Source organism: Garra rufa, chromosome 9 (assembly GCF_049309525.1).
Source record: "Garra rufa chromosome 9, GarRuf1.0, whole genome shotgun sequence".
NCBI classification, from domain to species: Eukaryota; Metazoa; Chordata; class Actinopteri; order Cypriniformes; family Cyprinidae; genus Garra; species Garra rufa.
This window is the reverse complement of record NC_133369.1, coordinates 34,770,632-34,788,110: the sequence shown is the minus strand read 5'-3', so window position 1 is coordinate 34,788,110 and position 17,479 is coordinate 34,770,632. Positions and strand designations below refer to the sequence as shown.

General features: G+C 36.1%; 2 protein-coding genes across 4 annotated transcripts in view; both read right to left on the bottom strand.

The window, feature by feature from the left end:
- Window positions 1-6,341, bottom strand: part of ddc (dopa decarboxylase) — a 31,855-nt gene extending 25,514 nt beyond the window's left edge. For both annotated transcript variants that reach the window (XM_073847654.1, XM_073847655.1), the window contains exons 1-2: window positions 6,205-6,341; window positions 4,162-4,370 (exon numbers count right to left, since the gene is read on the bottom strand). In XM_073847654.1, coding sequence (XP_073703755.1) covers window positions 4,162-4,362 — 201 coding nt within the window. In that variant the 5' untranslated portion in view covers window positions 4,363-4,370; window positions 6,205-6,341. The remainder of the gene's footprint in view (window positions 1-4,161; window positions 4,371-6,204) is intronic.
- A 3,181-nt stretch (window positions 6,342-9,522) lies between these two features.
- Window positions 9,523-17,479, bottom strand: part of grb10b (growth factor receptor-bound protein 10b) — a 52,811-nt gene continuing 44,854 nt past the window's right edge. For both annotated transcript variants that reach the window (XM_073846733.1, XM_073846732.1), the window contains 6 exons: window positions 16,961-17,038; window positions 16,435-16,551; window positions 16,097-16,163; window positions 15,286-15,373; window positions 15,089-15,182; window positions 9,523-14,629 (listed from right to left, as the gene is read on the bottom strand). In XM_073846733.1, the coding sequence (XP_073702834.1) occupies window positions 14,483-14,629; window positions 15,089-15,182; window positions 15,286-15,373; window positions 16,097-16,163; window positions 16,435-16,551; window positions 16,961-17,038 (591 nt within the window). In that variant the 3' untranslated portion in view covers window positions 9,523-14,482. The remainder of the gene's footprint in view (window positions 14,630-15,088; window positions 15,183-15,285; window positions 15,374-16,096; window positions 16,164-16,434; window positions 16,552-16,960; window positions 17,039-17,479) is intronic.

Here is a 17,479-nt window from a genome sequence, read left to right as displayed (position 1 = left end):
GGGCGCCCAAAGGGACTGGCCGCTTCGAAACACAGCCTATCCAGATGGATAGTTGATGCTATTGCGTTGGCATATGCTTCCAAGGGCAAGCAGTGCCCGCTAGGTGTCAGAGCACATTCCACGAGGGGCGTGGCCTCGTCGTGGGCTTGGTCGAGTGGGATTGCCTTACAAGATATTTGTACGGCGGCGGGCTGGGCCTCTCCGTCTACATTTATAAGGTTTTACAACCTGGAGGTTCCCGCCTTACAGGCCAGACTGCTGTCAGTCTAGATATTCAGTGTTGTCTGACCTGATTTATCAGCTCGAAATGCTGCGTCTACTGAGCACAGCTCTAGGGTCGACAGTGAAAGTAATAGCAGCACAATATGTGTCTGGGCAAACTGTGTGATGACCCGTATTCTTACGTCAGCTCAGGCCGTAACCCCGCCCTGTATGTACGTTTACTTAGCGTCTGAGTGACGCTGCACTATGTGGAAGAGTGCGGCGCTGCCCCTCCCTCTTCCCCGGACTCCCTGTGAGTTCTATAGGTGATTATGAACTGTATGAACCCCGGGTTTTCGCCCTTGGGTCTTTGGTGTCAGATCTCAGCATGCACGGCGTTTTACACTGGGTCCCCTAGCGTAAGATATTTTCTTACGCAGTACGAGAGACCTCTCGTAAGAGAACGTACTCGGTTACTTACGTAACCTCGGTTCTCTCTAGAGAGGGAACGAGTACTGCGTATCTTGCCGTGCATGCGCACGCTCTGGTTGCTTTGATGATGAAAAACCAGATAATAGCTGCCTATGAGCGATATTTATAGGCCTAGACCTTTTAGGCGGGAAGCTACGAAAAGGGCGCGAAGCGACGCAAAGGGCGCGAAATGCCCCCATTGGATCTGGCGTCGCGTCAGGCCTCGCTCTAATAGGCTGCTGCAGTTGCCGCAGAGCAGCCAATAGGCTGTATGTTGCTGCAACGCGCTTTACATTATTTCAAAATTAAGGATAATTTTTGGCTTCAATATCTCGCAGAAAAATGATTTTCCCCTAGCGTAAGATATTTTCTTACGCAGTACTCGTTCCCTCTCTAGAGAGAACCGAGGTTACGTAAGTAACCGAGTACGTTTTTTCACAGACAATTTATGGGGCAGGCAGCGAGCGGATCGTGAAGAAAGGTCAGCTGAAATTGACACTTTATGTTTTAGGCTAGAAATCGCTGATACAACCTTTAAAGTGGTTAACGTAAGCAGTGAGATGTACTAGGACCTTTGATAACTTGCTAATTCGCTTATTGTTTGAATGTAACGTTAGTGCTTTTTGCTAACTTTGATTTGAAGAATGAGTTAATCCAGCCTATCTTCCTGTCTGGCCTGTTCGCAGCATATTACATATTCCGGACTAACGTTATCAAGAGGAGACGGACGGAGCTTGGAGCTTTGGAGTTCATTCAGAGGTAATAGTTGCATTCTAACAATCTGAGTACCTGCATTTTACATGTAACGTTAGATATGATAGAATATGTTTCTCAACTCAAGTAGAGAGAGTTTTTTTAGGGAGAATAATTCAGATGTACAAAAGCTAAAATTAATGTGAATTACATATTGTCTGCTTCCTGACTGTTTTGTAGATATTTATCCTGAGAGAGAAACAAAGAAGTTGAAAGGCAAACACCCATCTAAAACGACAGGACACGGAAGAAACCAGCAGAAGTGAACCCAAGTTACCAGTTTTCTTTGCAATGTGAGGGATTTTCAGCAGAATTACTGACATGTAAGTACACATACACCAAGATCTTTTTCCTTTTATTATGTTCTTTTATCCTTTATCTACACTAGCGTTCAAAAGTTTGTGTTCAGTAGGTTTTATGTTTTGAAATAAGTATCTTCTGCTCATAAAGGCTGCATTTAATTGATAAAAAATACAGAAAAAACTATAATGTTGTGAAATATTATTAAAATGTTTATCCATTTTAATATACTTAAAAATGTAATTTATTTCTGAATTTTCAGCATCAATACTCTAGTCTTCTAATTACTCCAGTGTCACATGATCCTTTAGAAATTATTGTATATGCTGATTTATTATCAATGTTAGAAGCAATTGTGCTGTTTAATATTTTTAATAACCTGTGATACTGTTTTCAGGATTCTTTCATGGATTTTCTTTACTTATATCTTATATATTATACTTATATATAGTTTGTTACATTGAAATTGATTGTAAAGATTTATATTTTTAGATAAAATTTATCTTTTAAATAACTGCTGTTCTTTGAAACTTATTCATCAAAGAATCCTGAAAAAGTATCACAGGCTCCAAAACATACACTGACAACATTGACAATAAATCAGGATATTGATAATAAATGAGAATGATCTCTGAAAGATCATGTAACACTGGTGTAATGATACTAAACATTCAGCTTTGCATCTCAGAAATAAATTATATTTGAAAGTATAGTAAAATATAAAACTTGTAATAACTTGTAAAAAAATTTCACAATTTTAACGTTTTACTGTTTAATATCACACTGATCTAACTGTAACAATCATCACTCTCTCTGCCTTTGACTGTATCTGTCATCCCTCTGTCTTTGTCTGACTGTATCATTGTTTTGTAAAATATCTAATGTATTGCCCTTTTTGTTCTTTTCAATATTTTTTAGCCACTCTTTGCATCCTGGGATGGAAAAGCATCTGGAGCTGAACTGTTCTCCTTTTTTGATCAGAAGTTTTGTTGGACTCACTTGAGGCCTTGTTGTTTGGCCATGTTGGACTGTTCATGAAGTTGTGAAAATTCATCATTGTCTTTGTGGTATTTCGAACCATTTAATTATGACCATGTTGGTTAACTTGATGTTGTTTTCAACTTTGGCTAAATATTGGTTAACCTTAAAATTTAGCAGGTTAATAGTAAATATTCAAGTAAATATTTTCATGCCCAATTTATTTTGGAATTCAGAATCATACTGAATACACTGTTCTATGACATTTCTTTCATGCAAATTTGAGAGTTATTAAATAAGAGATTTTTTAAATAAAATTGGACCTGTTTATCAAGATTAAGATGTGTCAAATTATTATTATTTTTGTTTTTATTAAATAATAGGTGCACTGAGTTTCATACTATACAACACTTTATGCAGTTAAATATTTTTTTAAGCTTATGCAGTAAATAAATTGTTTAAATTGCTAGTCATTATTCAGCAATCTGGAAAATAAATACTGCAAATAAAGAATATACAAATTAAAGTAGTACAATATTTTTTTACAGTGAAACGTTATTTAATGATTTCCAGTACACTTGTAAAATCGCAAACTATTGCTGCAATTCCACAGTAGCAGCTTTAAATAATGTATATATCGTTGCTTGTATATATACAGAAAATTGCTGTATTTTAACAGTAAAACTGTAGTTAATCATTTACAGTGCACTTGTAAAAATTTACAGTATTGCTGGCAACCAAAGTTGCCAGTAACTTGCTGTAAATTTTACAGTAAATATTTCTGATAAAAGTTTTACAATTGTTGCATGAAATAAATTAATTGTTTATTATTTTTGTAGGTTATTCATACATTTTGTATTTTTAAAAATGTTTTGTAAAAATGGTTAAGTAGATAAAAAATATAATTAATATAAAAATAAAACGCTTTAGTATAGGGACCAATTCTCACTGTTAACTAGTTGCTTTTTAGCATGCCTATTAGTAACACTGTTTATTAGTACTTATAAAGCGCACATTCTGCATGACCACATTCTACACCCCCATTCCTACCCAATACCTAAACTTAACAACTTCCTTATTAACTATAAATAAACAGCAAATTAGAAGTTTATTAAGGCAAAAGTCAGAGTTAATTAATAGCAAGAATTGGACCTTGAAATAAAGTGTGACCAAAAATCCAATTCTTTAATCAGTGTCAATAAACAGTTGTTGCCCCTGCACATTTTTCCAATGCAAAAATGGTGGAAATGATAAAGATAAAATATCCATGATACATAAATTGACATAAAGCTAGAGGAAAAAGAAACATTCTATCAAAAAAAAATTATTAGTAGTAAAATATTACCAGTCAAAAACAGAGTTCATTGCTTAATTTTTTATAGACAAGATCTGAAAACCATAGTATGTAATGACTGTAAAGTAAAGGAATTGTAACAAAGCTGGCCAGCGCTGACTCACCCCTGGCATGATCACCCTCTCTATGTCTTTGACCACATCCTCATAGCTTTCTGCCTCCTCTGGGGCCTCCTCGGGAATCAGTGACCTAAGATATCCGGGCTCCACATCAGGGTAAACCTGCCTCTTCTCAATGTTCTCTAAATAATCGGCCACATAGTCCACCATCTCCTTCCCGTGTCTCCGGAACTCTGCAGCATCCATGTTTTTGACTGAAAAAGGAGTTTAATCTCTCATTATAGACAATAAAAGACAAAATGATGTGCCTATTATTTGAATATTATCTATTATCTTAATTCAGTGAACAAAAACATTTTTAATAGCTTTTGTTTTAGTTAACAATAATAACCCTGCAGCATATTTTGAAACAGGAAATGCACTTCATATAGAGTGTACAAATTGATTTAATTTGTGTGAATTTGAAAATGGATCCAAAAAAACAGTATCGTAAAACATAATCAGCCATCATCCATGTCAACACCTCACATGTGTAGCAATATTCTCCTAATGAGAACATCACAGGTTGCCAAATGCATACTGTAAAAAATTAACAATGATAATTTATCATTGATGTGAACTTTCAAACCAATAGTGTTAAAGGGGGGAGGGGGGGGGGGGTTAAGTTATTATGTTAAGTTATTTACGCTGTTAAAGAGTTGGATTCTCATGGTAAACATGGCCAAAGTTTCAAAAAACGATTTGGACGTATAACAGAGTATTTCTGTGCCGAATACAAACTTCCGGGTTTCTTACAAATTTCAGAAAGTTTTTTTTTTTTTTTGATCATGTCTCTTCATGACGTTCTGAAGGGTGGAACTCCTTTTATGGGTATTTCTCCCGAAAGAGCATGCCTGTGCACACGTCGACCAGAGCGAGAGCAAGAGTGCGCCCATCAACGCGCTTTATTCGGCTGCACTGATGCACGGGACTCTGAATGTCTTCAAAGAAGTGTGGTTTTGGTTTTAAGGCAAAGATAACCTTGCTCAGCTTCCCGAAGAACCCAGCGTTACGCGAACAGTGGATGACGCAGTTTCTTTTTCCAGGGCAGAATTGTAGTTTTTCAAGTGTGTTTGTTGACAAACGTTTTATAAACAAGGCCCACTTCGACGTTGATTGTCCTCACACAGGACACATCTTAAATTAGAATTTGCTAGAGCAAATATAACAGAAAGAGACTATACCAATCAAATCAATGTTCTAATAGAGCTCTATCAGCAGGGTTGGCAACAGTGGCTACTACTAATTATTTGTATGCCTGTTATCTCTTCCCCTAATCCACATAATACAAATGGATTGAGATGTGTCAGCGGTGTGTGTGTGTGTGTGTGTGTGTGTGTGTGTGTGTTTGTGTGTGTGTGCATATGATGACTCATCCAAAAGGCGGCTTGTCTTTTTGATTGTATACAATTAAAGTTGTTAATCTTTACACATGCACAAAAACAAGCAAACATACATTAAGTATCTGAGGACAATGTGAATGAACATATCAGAAAAACCTAACCCTGTACCTAAAAAGTGTGAATGTTTACTTTGTAAGCATTTTTAATCTAGGAATAGGATATGAATATTAGGAATGCTTCTCAATACAAACAAACCAGCAAATGCGCAAGAATCATGTAATGAATCAATTATTGTCCTAATGTTCGTAAAGAAAATTCTGAGGAAAAAAATGCATATAAAATCTAAAATAACTATTATCAGTCTGATTTTGATTTGTAAAGGCTCTGGAAACGCATGAGTTGTCAAGTTCAGATATCTTTATGACATGTCATGCTGTAAAAATGGAGTAAAAGCTAAAGTCTGCTGACATTTGGCTTATCACATTTAACTGACATGGTAACTTTTTTTGAACTCAGTATAATAGAATATGAAATCAAATGTAAAAAGAAAGTACACACAATACACTTCAGCAGTTATACATGTCACCAACCTGAAAAAATCCCTAGTCCTGTATTTGGACCTTGTACCTGGACTGTGTTCTAACAGCTCAACAAGTGTTACGCTCAAAATCTCTCTCTTTCCTCTAATTGCTTTCATTGTACTTACAGTGTCAGGCAAAAATGAAGAGTCCTCCCTCTCGTTGGTCCTTACACGCTTTCTGTTTGTTTCAAACACACATATAAAACACATATACACACACAGAGAGCACAGCAGAGTGATGTGGAACAACAGGGAAGCCTGGGGGTTTATCAGCCCTGCCACTGTTCAGATGGCCAATCAGAACGAGGCTTTCATTCAGAGCAACACACACAGGCAGGGCAAGAGGAGCTGATTCATAAGGAGTTAATGAGAACCTGTTCACTTTCCACAAACATTAATACAATTACAGACCAATACATCCACACACACACAAATTATTTCACCCTAGATAATTATTTGATCAATAATGGCATATACCACCTGAAAAGTAGTTAACATTTCAAATGTACAGTATGAACTCAGATTATCCTAAGTCGTTTCCTATTCTATGTCTTAGCCATCAATATTTTTTGTTGGACTTTTAGTTTGCAGTTATTAGAGGCATCTAAAGTGCCTCTGTTCAGTTAACAGCTATTTCACATTTAAATGACTCAACAATATACCAATAATGTATTGTATTATGGAATAAATGTGTTTTCTTGTAAAATTAGTCATTAGATCTGCTTTAGATCACAGGTTTCCCTCTCACATCTTGAGTGAATTAGCTCTGGAACCAAAGTCTATAGAACAGAAACAGGCTATTTGAGTGAAAGCCTGTCCACAAAAGCCATGCATCTAGCAGGACTAGCCTTGCATTAATCAACGTATGATGTCAATAAAACCATTATATAAAAAAAAAACATTAGTGATGAAACATTAGATAGTAGATACTGTACTGTAATTGCATGTTTGCCAAATCTCTCTGCCAAGTTAACATTTTCATTTTTACCCATTAAAACTGAAACTGAGAAAATTATTTTAGATAATAAGTTATTTCTTCTCTAAGAGTGGAGCAAAAACATAATATATTCCTATAAGTCATGAATCGGTTAAAGCCCCTCCCTTAAAAAATGTGTCTGATTTTTAGTTCCAAAGTGTTTGGTAATAAAAGTGCCATAAAAATGTCATGTGAATGTAGGCTTATTTCAGTATTCTGTTGATACTGTGCAGTATAACGACATAGCTAGCATGTGTTAGCAAGTTAGATTGCAGGGGCCTCAGTACTGACTTACTGTAATGACTGAGCTTCTATATAACAAACAGTTTCAGCCAATCACAGTGCCTGTCACTTTAAAAAGCAAGATTGCTTGTTATCTTAAATGAGCTATCTTTAAATAGTTGCACCAATTTCAATTCACCACATCTCTAAAGCACATTTTTGGTTACCTGACACAACAGTGTACAGTACCCAGTTGTTTTTGTCACAGAGACAACCTGACATTTTCTATAAAATGTATGAATTCTGCACAGGATGTACAGAACTAGTTTAGTTACTTCCACATAGAGAAAAAATAAAGCTTTTTACCAACAGGTGAGGATGATTGGTTTCCTATTTAAGAGTTTGTCTGCCCTCTAGTGGACGTTTGCAGCACAATGCAGCAGGTGATTCCACAAAATAATACAGCATGTAGTTTTATTATATATAACGTGGTGTATTGTCTGCTAATCATGACTATAGCATTTAGAAACTTCAAAAGAAAGTGCTTCCTGTTGTGTATCTGTGTAGCTAGTAGGCACAGTGACAGCAGTCCACATTTGAGATACAGCAGAACTGTAATTGACCAGTAATTGACCAGAGCTGCACAGGTTGTTGCTGGGATCCTCTTCCACTCCTCATGGAGCTGCTGGACATTAGACACATGGTGCTTCACCTCTTTATGCTTGAGGATGCTCCACAGGTGCTTAATAAGGTTTAGGTCTGGAGACATACTTGGCCACCCCATCACCTTCAACTTTCTCAGCAAGGCAGTTGCCATTTTGGTGGTGTGTTTGGGATTGTTATCATGTTGGGAAACTGCCGTTCAGCCTAGTTTCTGGAGGGAAGGCATCATGTTCTGCTTCAGAATGAACGGTACATAATGGAATCCAAGTTTCCCTCAATGAACTGCAGCTCCCCAGTACCAGCAGCACTCATGCAGGCCCAGACCATGATGCTACCACCACCATGCTTGACTGTAGGCAAGACACAGTTTTCTTGGTACTCCTCACCAGGCCATCGCCACACATGCTGGACACCATCTGAGACAAAAAAGTTTATCTAATAGTCTCATCAGACCACAGGACATGGTTCCAGTAATTCATGCACTTGGACAGGTTGTCTTCAGCAAACTGTTTGTGGGCTTTCTTGTGAGCCAGCTTCAGATGAAGCTTCCTTCTGGGACGACGCCTATGCAAACCGATTTGTTGCATGGCTTTTGTTGGTCTGAGCACTGACAAGCTGACCTACTTCTGCAACCAAAACAAAACGAGTACTCAACTTCGTTGATCGACCCTTGCAAGTCCCGTTCCGAATGGAACCCATCTTGAAAAACCTTTGTATGACCCTGACCACTGTAGTGTAACTCGGTTTCAGGGTGTTACTGAACCTCTAAAAGACTTGGCCATCTTTGTGGAGAGCAACCATTCTAATTCTCAAATCCTTAAGAGTTCTTTGCCATGAGATGCCATGTTGAACATCCAGTGGTCAGTATGAGAGAATACTTAAAGCACCTAATTTTAACTGCTCTAATACAAGATACACAACTTTGTATGGCCCTGTCAAGCAGACAAAGACATAACCATGATGAATAGGACATGTGGCTTTGCATGGTCAAACAACATACTGCTGTTATCACTTAGGGTGTACTCACGTTTGTTGCCAGCTATTTTGACAATAATGGCTGTATGTTGAGTTAATTCATACTTTTATTTAGCAAGTATGCTTTAAATTAATCAAAAAATCAAAGAAACCTGAAAACAAAATCGACCCATCTTTTTTCTACATAATACTAATAATAAATATTTTTTGAGCAGCAAATCAGCATACTACAATGAATTCTGAAGGATCATGTGACTGGACTGGAGTAATGATGCTAAAAATTCATCTTTGAAATCACAGGAATAAATTAAAATTGTACTGTTTTTACTGTACTTTGGATCAAATAAATGCAGGCTTGGTGAGCAGAAGAGACTTTAAAAAATCTTAATGTTAAAAAAAATTTGACTGGTAGTGTATGTAAATAAAACTGCCAATACCTAAAGCAATGCAATCTTAAACCATCATTGTTAAGATTCTTGAGGGGAAATGTTCCCTTAACAGTAAGCAGTAAGCCCTAACAACACAAGTGTAAAGTGCTAGTGACTTAATTATATGAACACTGTAAGTGTAATGTTTGCTAGTTTGGATAATATCAACACACCTTGACATATAGCAATCAATTAATGGTTTATTCTAAACAGAATATATCAGTCCCTTATTTGTACAAAAATACCTGAAAAGGTTACAATTAGAATTTGTAAGCCATTCAGCTATTTACAGAACCAAGCAGAACACATTATCAATACAGAGTCTGAAAAGAAGGAACTTTTTTCTATCCATGTTTTTGTTTGTTTGTTTCATTCATTCCCTGAAAGACATAGATTCATATTTACTTTACTATGTTACTTACGTTTATGGTCATGATTTTTTTTTGCATTGAGAAAATGCAAAGCTCAGGAAATATTACTGAATTGGGAGAAGGTTCTGATTATGGCATGAAAAAAACACTAGTACTGCTTTACATTACAGCGCCCATGTTACACATATTATCTGTTGTTATAATTCTTGACAATAGCAATAATTAAAAGCAGATCCACAGAATTACACATTAACAAATTTCATTACAAATTGCTATTTATGTATAATGCAATTACTCTGTAACATGAACAGTGTAATCAAAAGCATGACCTCCTCTTTCATCAGAACTGATACTAGTAACTAATGGTCACAAATTCGAGATCAGTAACCATAACCTGAGTAGGAACACCCTCTCAGGTCGACAATAGCGAAGATAGAGAGGATGCACCGTAGGGTTTTGAGGCACCTGATATACATCATTTTAAAGGAATAGTTCATCCAAAAAGAAGAATAATGAATGTCCAAGCTGCTCTGTTCCACTGAATTCACTGTATGGGCAAAAAGCAGTTTGGAATGACTTGAGGGTAAGTAAATGATGACAGATGTTTAATTTTTAGGTGAACTATCCCTTTAAGAAAGGGTGGAAGCTATATGATACAACTCATTCCATAGCTGTTACAGATGAAACTAGAATATCTTAAAGGCTAGAGACAGAGAAAAGAGAGAAAGGGGGAAATACTAGAGGTCTGGTATGGTCAAAGACTCAATAAAATAAGTACACTGTTAGTTTAATAAAAAAAAAAAATACAGAGAAGAAGTCTTGCTGGTCCACAGGACCAGTTTTAAAACAGCCTCCACTTCAACCCTGAGCAACCCAGTTACATTCATTTCTTTTAAATATAAAAATGACATTTCTTTCTTTCACTGATAAACTCTCAACAGATCCCACATTTCGCAAATGCTGCTACCAGCTTCTTTCAAACAACAATGGGGACAATGCAAAAAAAAATCTGTCTTTGATTCATATTAAAGAAACGTTTCTACAATATCTACACGGCATAAACTTGTTAGCGTTTTCATAATAAGTGTATTTGTGAGAATAAGTGAGCGATTTAGCTTAATAATGACTAAAAAAGTTCAAAGTCCAGTTTTCTGTCAGCTCAATGCAAACATAACATATTCTTTAAGGTCAATTAGCATGACAAAGCAACACAAAATAAAATAGATTCAATATTTACACACTTAACCAAATAATAATGCACTAAAATATGTCAAGTTTCTTCATTTATATGCCATTGTGGAAAGAAAATAAATCTGTATTCAAAAATTCAGTGTGGTATCTACAAACTTGAACAGTTGTACATGAATGGAGTGCAACAATAGTGTCCTGTTGAGCTGCATGTTACATGATATACGTAAAAACAAAACAATGTTGCAAATGAAATAAATCTGTGACTAATGTATGACTGTGTTAACTCAGAAATAACGCCCCGAGTGTCTGGAGTGTGCTCACACTCACTTTTAGACTGAACGGCGAACTAGTTAACAAGTAGGTTAAGCGCTAATGGTACTCAGACTACCCTACAGATCACTTGTTTGGTGATTCACCAGTAACATATCATAAACTAGACTTTAAGTAACCTACAACTTCTTCTCTGGCAAAATCCAAAAATGTTTTTTTTTTCTTTCTTTCTAATTTATTGTTAAAATCATGACCTCTAAACTCAATACATCCATCTGTCTGAACCAGAACTCTAGTTACACTAGAACTATAGTATATCAAAACTGGTTGCAGAATGTGCTGATTATTAGCATCATAACTGAAATGTTATTAGTTTAGTTCTTGGCTGGCTGATTGTATAGCTTCACTTATCAAACCCTGAAAAACAAAGACAATAATGTCAAGTTCAGAAAGCTTGTGTGTGTACGCTTGTCTTTTGGTGAACGTAAAACCCACCCAAACTGCAGCTAAATCAACACTGACACACACTCAACCTCAAACAAGGCTCGAGTTAACTTAACTGACACTGAGAAAGATATTCAAGTGAATAATAATAGCGCTGACGTAAGCCCTGCAGTCTATTTCTGTGGTTAAATCATCCAATGAGGTCTAAGTACTACCTGACAGACTGAGATCATATCCTTATTACACGGCTCTCTGAAATACTTGATTCGAATTAGGCAATAAATCAATAGTTCATGTTTTTGCTGACTTTTTATTGTTAAGCAGCCATGTAATAAGCAGCATAATGTACAGTCAAAATATCAGGATTGCCCTTTCGATATTTCTTTCTTTTTTGTGCGAAAACCGGCTGATTGTACATTATCCTTTACTTAACTGAGATGATATGAATTGTATGTATCTTACAATACACCTATAAACAAACAGCTTAATGTTACTTTGTGACATAATTAAAACTACTCTTTTTTTTTCATAGACAACAATATGAAATTTGCTAAATTATGCAAATAATGAGCTGTACTGTCTTAATGGACTATATTATGTGTCCTCTTTTAAAAAAAAAGATGTGTTGTAATATAGTGTGTGATTAACAATTGACAGCAAAACAGTACAATCCATTAAACAGGCTTTACTGACTCTACCTTAACTAAGGACCATGAAGATGGTGTTCTACAGTAGGATGTGATGAAGAATTAGTGTTAAAAGATTCAAGAAAGGGGGTCTAGTTAACTGAGGTCCAAAAAATTCACAAAAATGTGGAAGAATGTTATTGAACAGCGCTGAGAAAACAAAACTAAACTAAATTTCAAGTAATCAAATCCAGATAAATAAATAAATTTGTTGAAGCAATACTTAAAAATGATTGCGTCATTTGCATTTATCTATGTACTGGTATCTTGGGTGAACTTGTAGACATGGTGGCTAAGCCCTCTCTATCTAGTTTAATACAATATAGGTACAAACTAAAAACATGGCTCTTTCTTTACATTGTGTCACAAGTACAAAAAAATATCTTTACAAATCCATTGTACCTACTGCTACCATGGACAAGGCAGATTATAAATTCGAACCCCATCTTTCTGTGGGTGTTCTTAGCCCGGGCTTCACAGTGTGCTGTCCTCAAAACAATCTTTCAAAACATGGAGAGAATAATAGAAAGTCAACAACAAAATAGACTGGAGCTGGGACTGAAGATGACAGCAGTTCTAAAGATTCCAGTTTGTTGATCTAGCTCCTGATAGACTGCGACCCACAGCGGAGTTCCCAGCATAGGGTTTAGTGGTTATTTTTCACTGAACTCAAAAGACTCCTCTTTAAAATCAAGGCACCGTTCCTAAAGGATGTGGTGGTGATGTCAGGCCATGTTCTTGTACTCATGTTTAAAGGAATAGTTGACTCAAAAACTAAATTTGGCCATAACTTTCACCTTCACGTCTTTCCAAAATTGTATGTTTTTTTTTTTTTTTTTTTTGACATAAGCTTGGCTTGATGTCAAAATTTCAGATGGTTCCTCACACAAAGATTTCATATGGCTTGACTCCGACTTAACCTTCTTGTGGTCTCGAATACAATACTGTCGTATGGCTCCAGAAGATTTGAAATATAGAGTCGTATTTAATACTTTCATGGTGTTTTTTTACCCCAGAAACAACAGTCGTGGTTTCTATTAATGTGACCTTGGACCACAAAACCAGTCCTAAGTAGCATGGGTATATTTGTAGCAATAGCCAAAAATACATTGTATGGGTCAAAATTATCGATTTTTCTTTGATGCCAAAAATCATGATAAGTCATCATCCATGGAGATATTTTGTAAATTTCCTACTATAAATATATCAAAACTTAATTTTTGATTAGTAATATGCATTGCTAAGAACTTGCCTTTGAACCAGATTAAAGATTTTCAAATAGTTGTATATCGGCCAAATATTGTCCTATCCTAACAAACCATACATCAGTGGAAGCTTATTTATTCATCTTTCAGATGATTTAAAAAAAAAAAAACCTTACTAGTTTTGTGGCCCAGGGTCACAAATGCTTTGAAACAACAATAGGGTGAGTAAAGAACCCAATTTCTTTTTTGAGATCAACTATTCCTTGAAGGAGTGAAGGGACACGTTAATTCTTGGTATGGCCAGTAGAGAGTGCTGCAGGTTATGTTTTGTGAAGGGGAAAAATTATACAAGTGTTTAACACAAAAAAGGAGGCCAAATGCATTATGCATGAGAGTTCTTTGCTCAAGACAATGAGCACATAAGAAAAAGAAAACAAGTGTCTAAATATTCTAGTGATTACCGGTGAAAATAATAGAAAGCATGAATTTAACGGCAACGTCTTTTCACAGTACCGAAACCACCAATCGGCTGTCCACATCTCACAGGACATTCCAGAATCAAATCTGTTTGATTTATGAAAGCAACAATTGCCATAGCTTGGTTGTTCCTGGTTCATGAGTGCAAAATCAAACGTGATTTACGAGTGTTCTGCTGGTCTTCCCAAACCATTATCTGCATGATTAAGCACGCGAATCCTGAAGACTCCCTCTGGATGATTGTCCTGAGAACCTGCTCTGGCCACGGTCGTGTGTGCAGGTGGCTGAGAGGTTCGTCAGCAGCAAACACACAAGCTTTTTTCCATTATATCTTGCTGGTCCTGTTTGTGTTTGTTGTTTTGATTTTCTCTCTCCTTGATGGAGAATTGCTCTCGCAGTGTGCTTTTCTCCAGCCCAGCAGCACAGCATTACACCATTACACCACAGCACACGACGCCTGAGTGTTTGTCTTTAGGCGAAATCAGGCAAATGGAGGTCATAAGGCCACAGTGGTGCAGGGGTGTTTAAGTTTGCAAGGCAGAACTCCTCTGTTCAGCGTGTAAAACTCCACCAACTGGATCAGGTCCGTGAATTTGGTGGCACCGTCGTCGAGGCTCAAGAACATTTGACCGTCTTCTTCACACTGGAAAAGGGAAGACATAAAACTTTTTATGAATTCTGAAATGTGTCAGGCTGCAATTTCAATTTATGCAATTTAAATACACATAGTATTCTAAACCGTCAGCTTCTGCGGTGAGTTTTCTCTACTGGCAGAGCTACGGTTTGAAAAGATTCTTGCTGAGCATGTTAATTGAAGTCATGCTGACATGTTTATAGCCAGATACTTGATTAATAACACAGTTTAAAGGCTCAACCTTTTGAAGTTTAACTCTATCGCCCTCCTGGAGTATTGAGGTTTGTTACAGGCACAGCAAAGCAAGAATGCTTGTTATGTACAGCGTGCTGTGCACTTGCCACTCACTGGCCAAGCATTTGCATCTGTGCCCTTGCGAAAAGTAGGTTTCTTGTCTTTCACACAAGTTATCAGTGGTATTTAATACATCTAAAGCATAATTGAGTGCAGAAAATTATAAAATCTTACCGGTAATATCTGGAAATGTTTTATTTTCTGGTGGTGACACAGGGTAAGTACAAACGCCTTAGGATTGCTCTGGCTATCCCTCAAGAGAAACATTCTGTTGCACAAAAAGACAATTGCGTTTAAGTATATATTGCATAGTTAGAACATGGAATCATCCAGAATGTTGTTAAGAATTACTAATGAGCTATGATAAATACCCATCCACTCTGCCCTGCTGATGGATCATCTTGTGAGACTCCTCCCGTGAAATACGACCGTGAAACCACAGCTGAGTTCTGTGGATAACTGGATCAGAGGAGATACAAAATGCCTTTAAGACAAGGATGATGGTGAGCAATTTTTGTGGAATACTATGCACATTCAATAGTATCTTTTCTTCAAAGGCATGCATTGCACATTCTTATATTGCAAGGATTTAATCTACATGACCTGTTCTTATTAAGACAATAATGTACAGTAATAGCAATTAATTTTAACTTTTTAATTGTTTTTATTCAATTTTGTTTTTATTTACATTACCAGCCAAAAGTTTGGGCTTTGGATTTCTTAGATTACCATTTACATTTTAAAAATATATTAATTACTTTATTAAGAATGGATTACTCTGATCTAAAGTGAATGTAAATATTTTCACTTTGTTACAAAGAATCAGTTCATTAAAGTATAAAATGTAATATGGTTTCCACAAAAATATTAAGCAGTACTACTTAACTCAACTCTAAACTCAAATTTCTTGAGCACCAAACCAGCATATTACAATAAATTAAATAAAAATACAGAAATAACACTTTAAAATATATTAAAATGGACAATGGTGACTATCTTTGAAAAACTTGATTTAATTCCTACCAACCCCAAACCTTTGAATGGTGTCTTTCTATTTACCACAGTTTTGATAAAATAAGCATAAAATGTGTAAAATAACCATAGTAAAGCATTTAAAGTAGTTTGCTAGTGTAACTACATGTCAAAATACCGATAATAATCAACAAAAACTCTAAGAAGTACCTCCGCTTAATGATGAGGGGTGTAACGGGCTGGGGCTTCCTAAGATATTCATACGCTGACTTCTCTTCTGAAAAAAGACAGACATAAACCACACAATCAACTTCCATGCAAATTTGATTACAAGTTTAAAAAACAGTAACTCAAATGTGCTATTAACAAATTTTACAATTCTTTTTGTTAATAGAAAGTGTTGCACAAAATCATTTTAAATGTGTTGTACTGGTAAATGCTGCTTAGAAACATGATTAATATCTTCTGTAATTCATCATCATATAATGTCTGGTAGATATAAAAAAAAAAAAAAAAGAGTTAAAACAAAGATTATTCTTGGAACTGACTCTCCAGGCATGTCCCTCCTCCATGGCAGCACTTTGAGCCTCCACGGGATTGTCAATCACTCGGCCTATCCTTCCTGAGAAATCCATGGCTACCAGAGAATTCTCTGAGACACTCCTCTGGAAAAGAAGATCAGAAGTAAAAATGAATTTGATTGCACCATTACAGATGTTTTTTGTTCTTTGATACTTGTTTGGTCATTATCTAGTCTCCATGTTCTAAACCAGTAAGCAATAGTTAAAGCTTTTTAAGCATAACATGAACAAGGATAGATTGTTGTGGTTTGTGTCCTTATCATTTGCTTTTAAATCACTTATTTGCTTCTCTATGGTAATTATTTTCTAAAATTGTCAGAATTGCATCCATAGGACAGGCTGTAATAATAACTTCACTGCCAACACTTGAACAATCATTCCATAATGTGACATCATGGCCCACATACTGACACATGTCTGATTAATGCTCCATCTGTGAGGTAGAGAGGAAGATAGAGGGAATGCAGGAGTAGGTTAAGAGTGAGTGTCTTACCACAGGCGCTGAGAAGTGTGAAAGCAACGTTTTTCGCTGCTGGGGGATCTTGTAATTTTGATAGAGTAAAATTCCATACTGTAAGGAAGAACAAATGAAAAAGTGTTAAAGAGCTGAGGAATTCAAACTAAACACCAAAATAAAACGTTATGCTAATATACAGAAATGTTCATTGCATTTTCCTCAAAATGAAATGATGCTGCCTGAATTCAACAATGTGTACATACTGTCGTAACTGCATCTTAATTAATTTGTCATTTTTTTTCTTTTAGGTACACAACAATATGTATATATCATACACCATTTACGTCTCATTTGTAGAACAACACTGCATTAAATATATTACAGATGCTCTAGATCATTAAAAAAAATTGTGCAGATGCTAGATCAGCAAGGAAAAGTTTGAGGTTTCTAGCTCAGCCAGCAAAAGAATGCAGATTCTAGATCAGGCAAGGAAAGGTTGCATGTTCTAGATCAGCCTGGAAAAAGGTGAGGGTTTTAGATTAGCCAGGGGAAAAT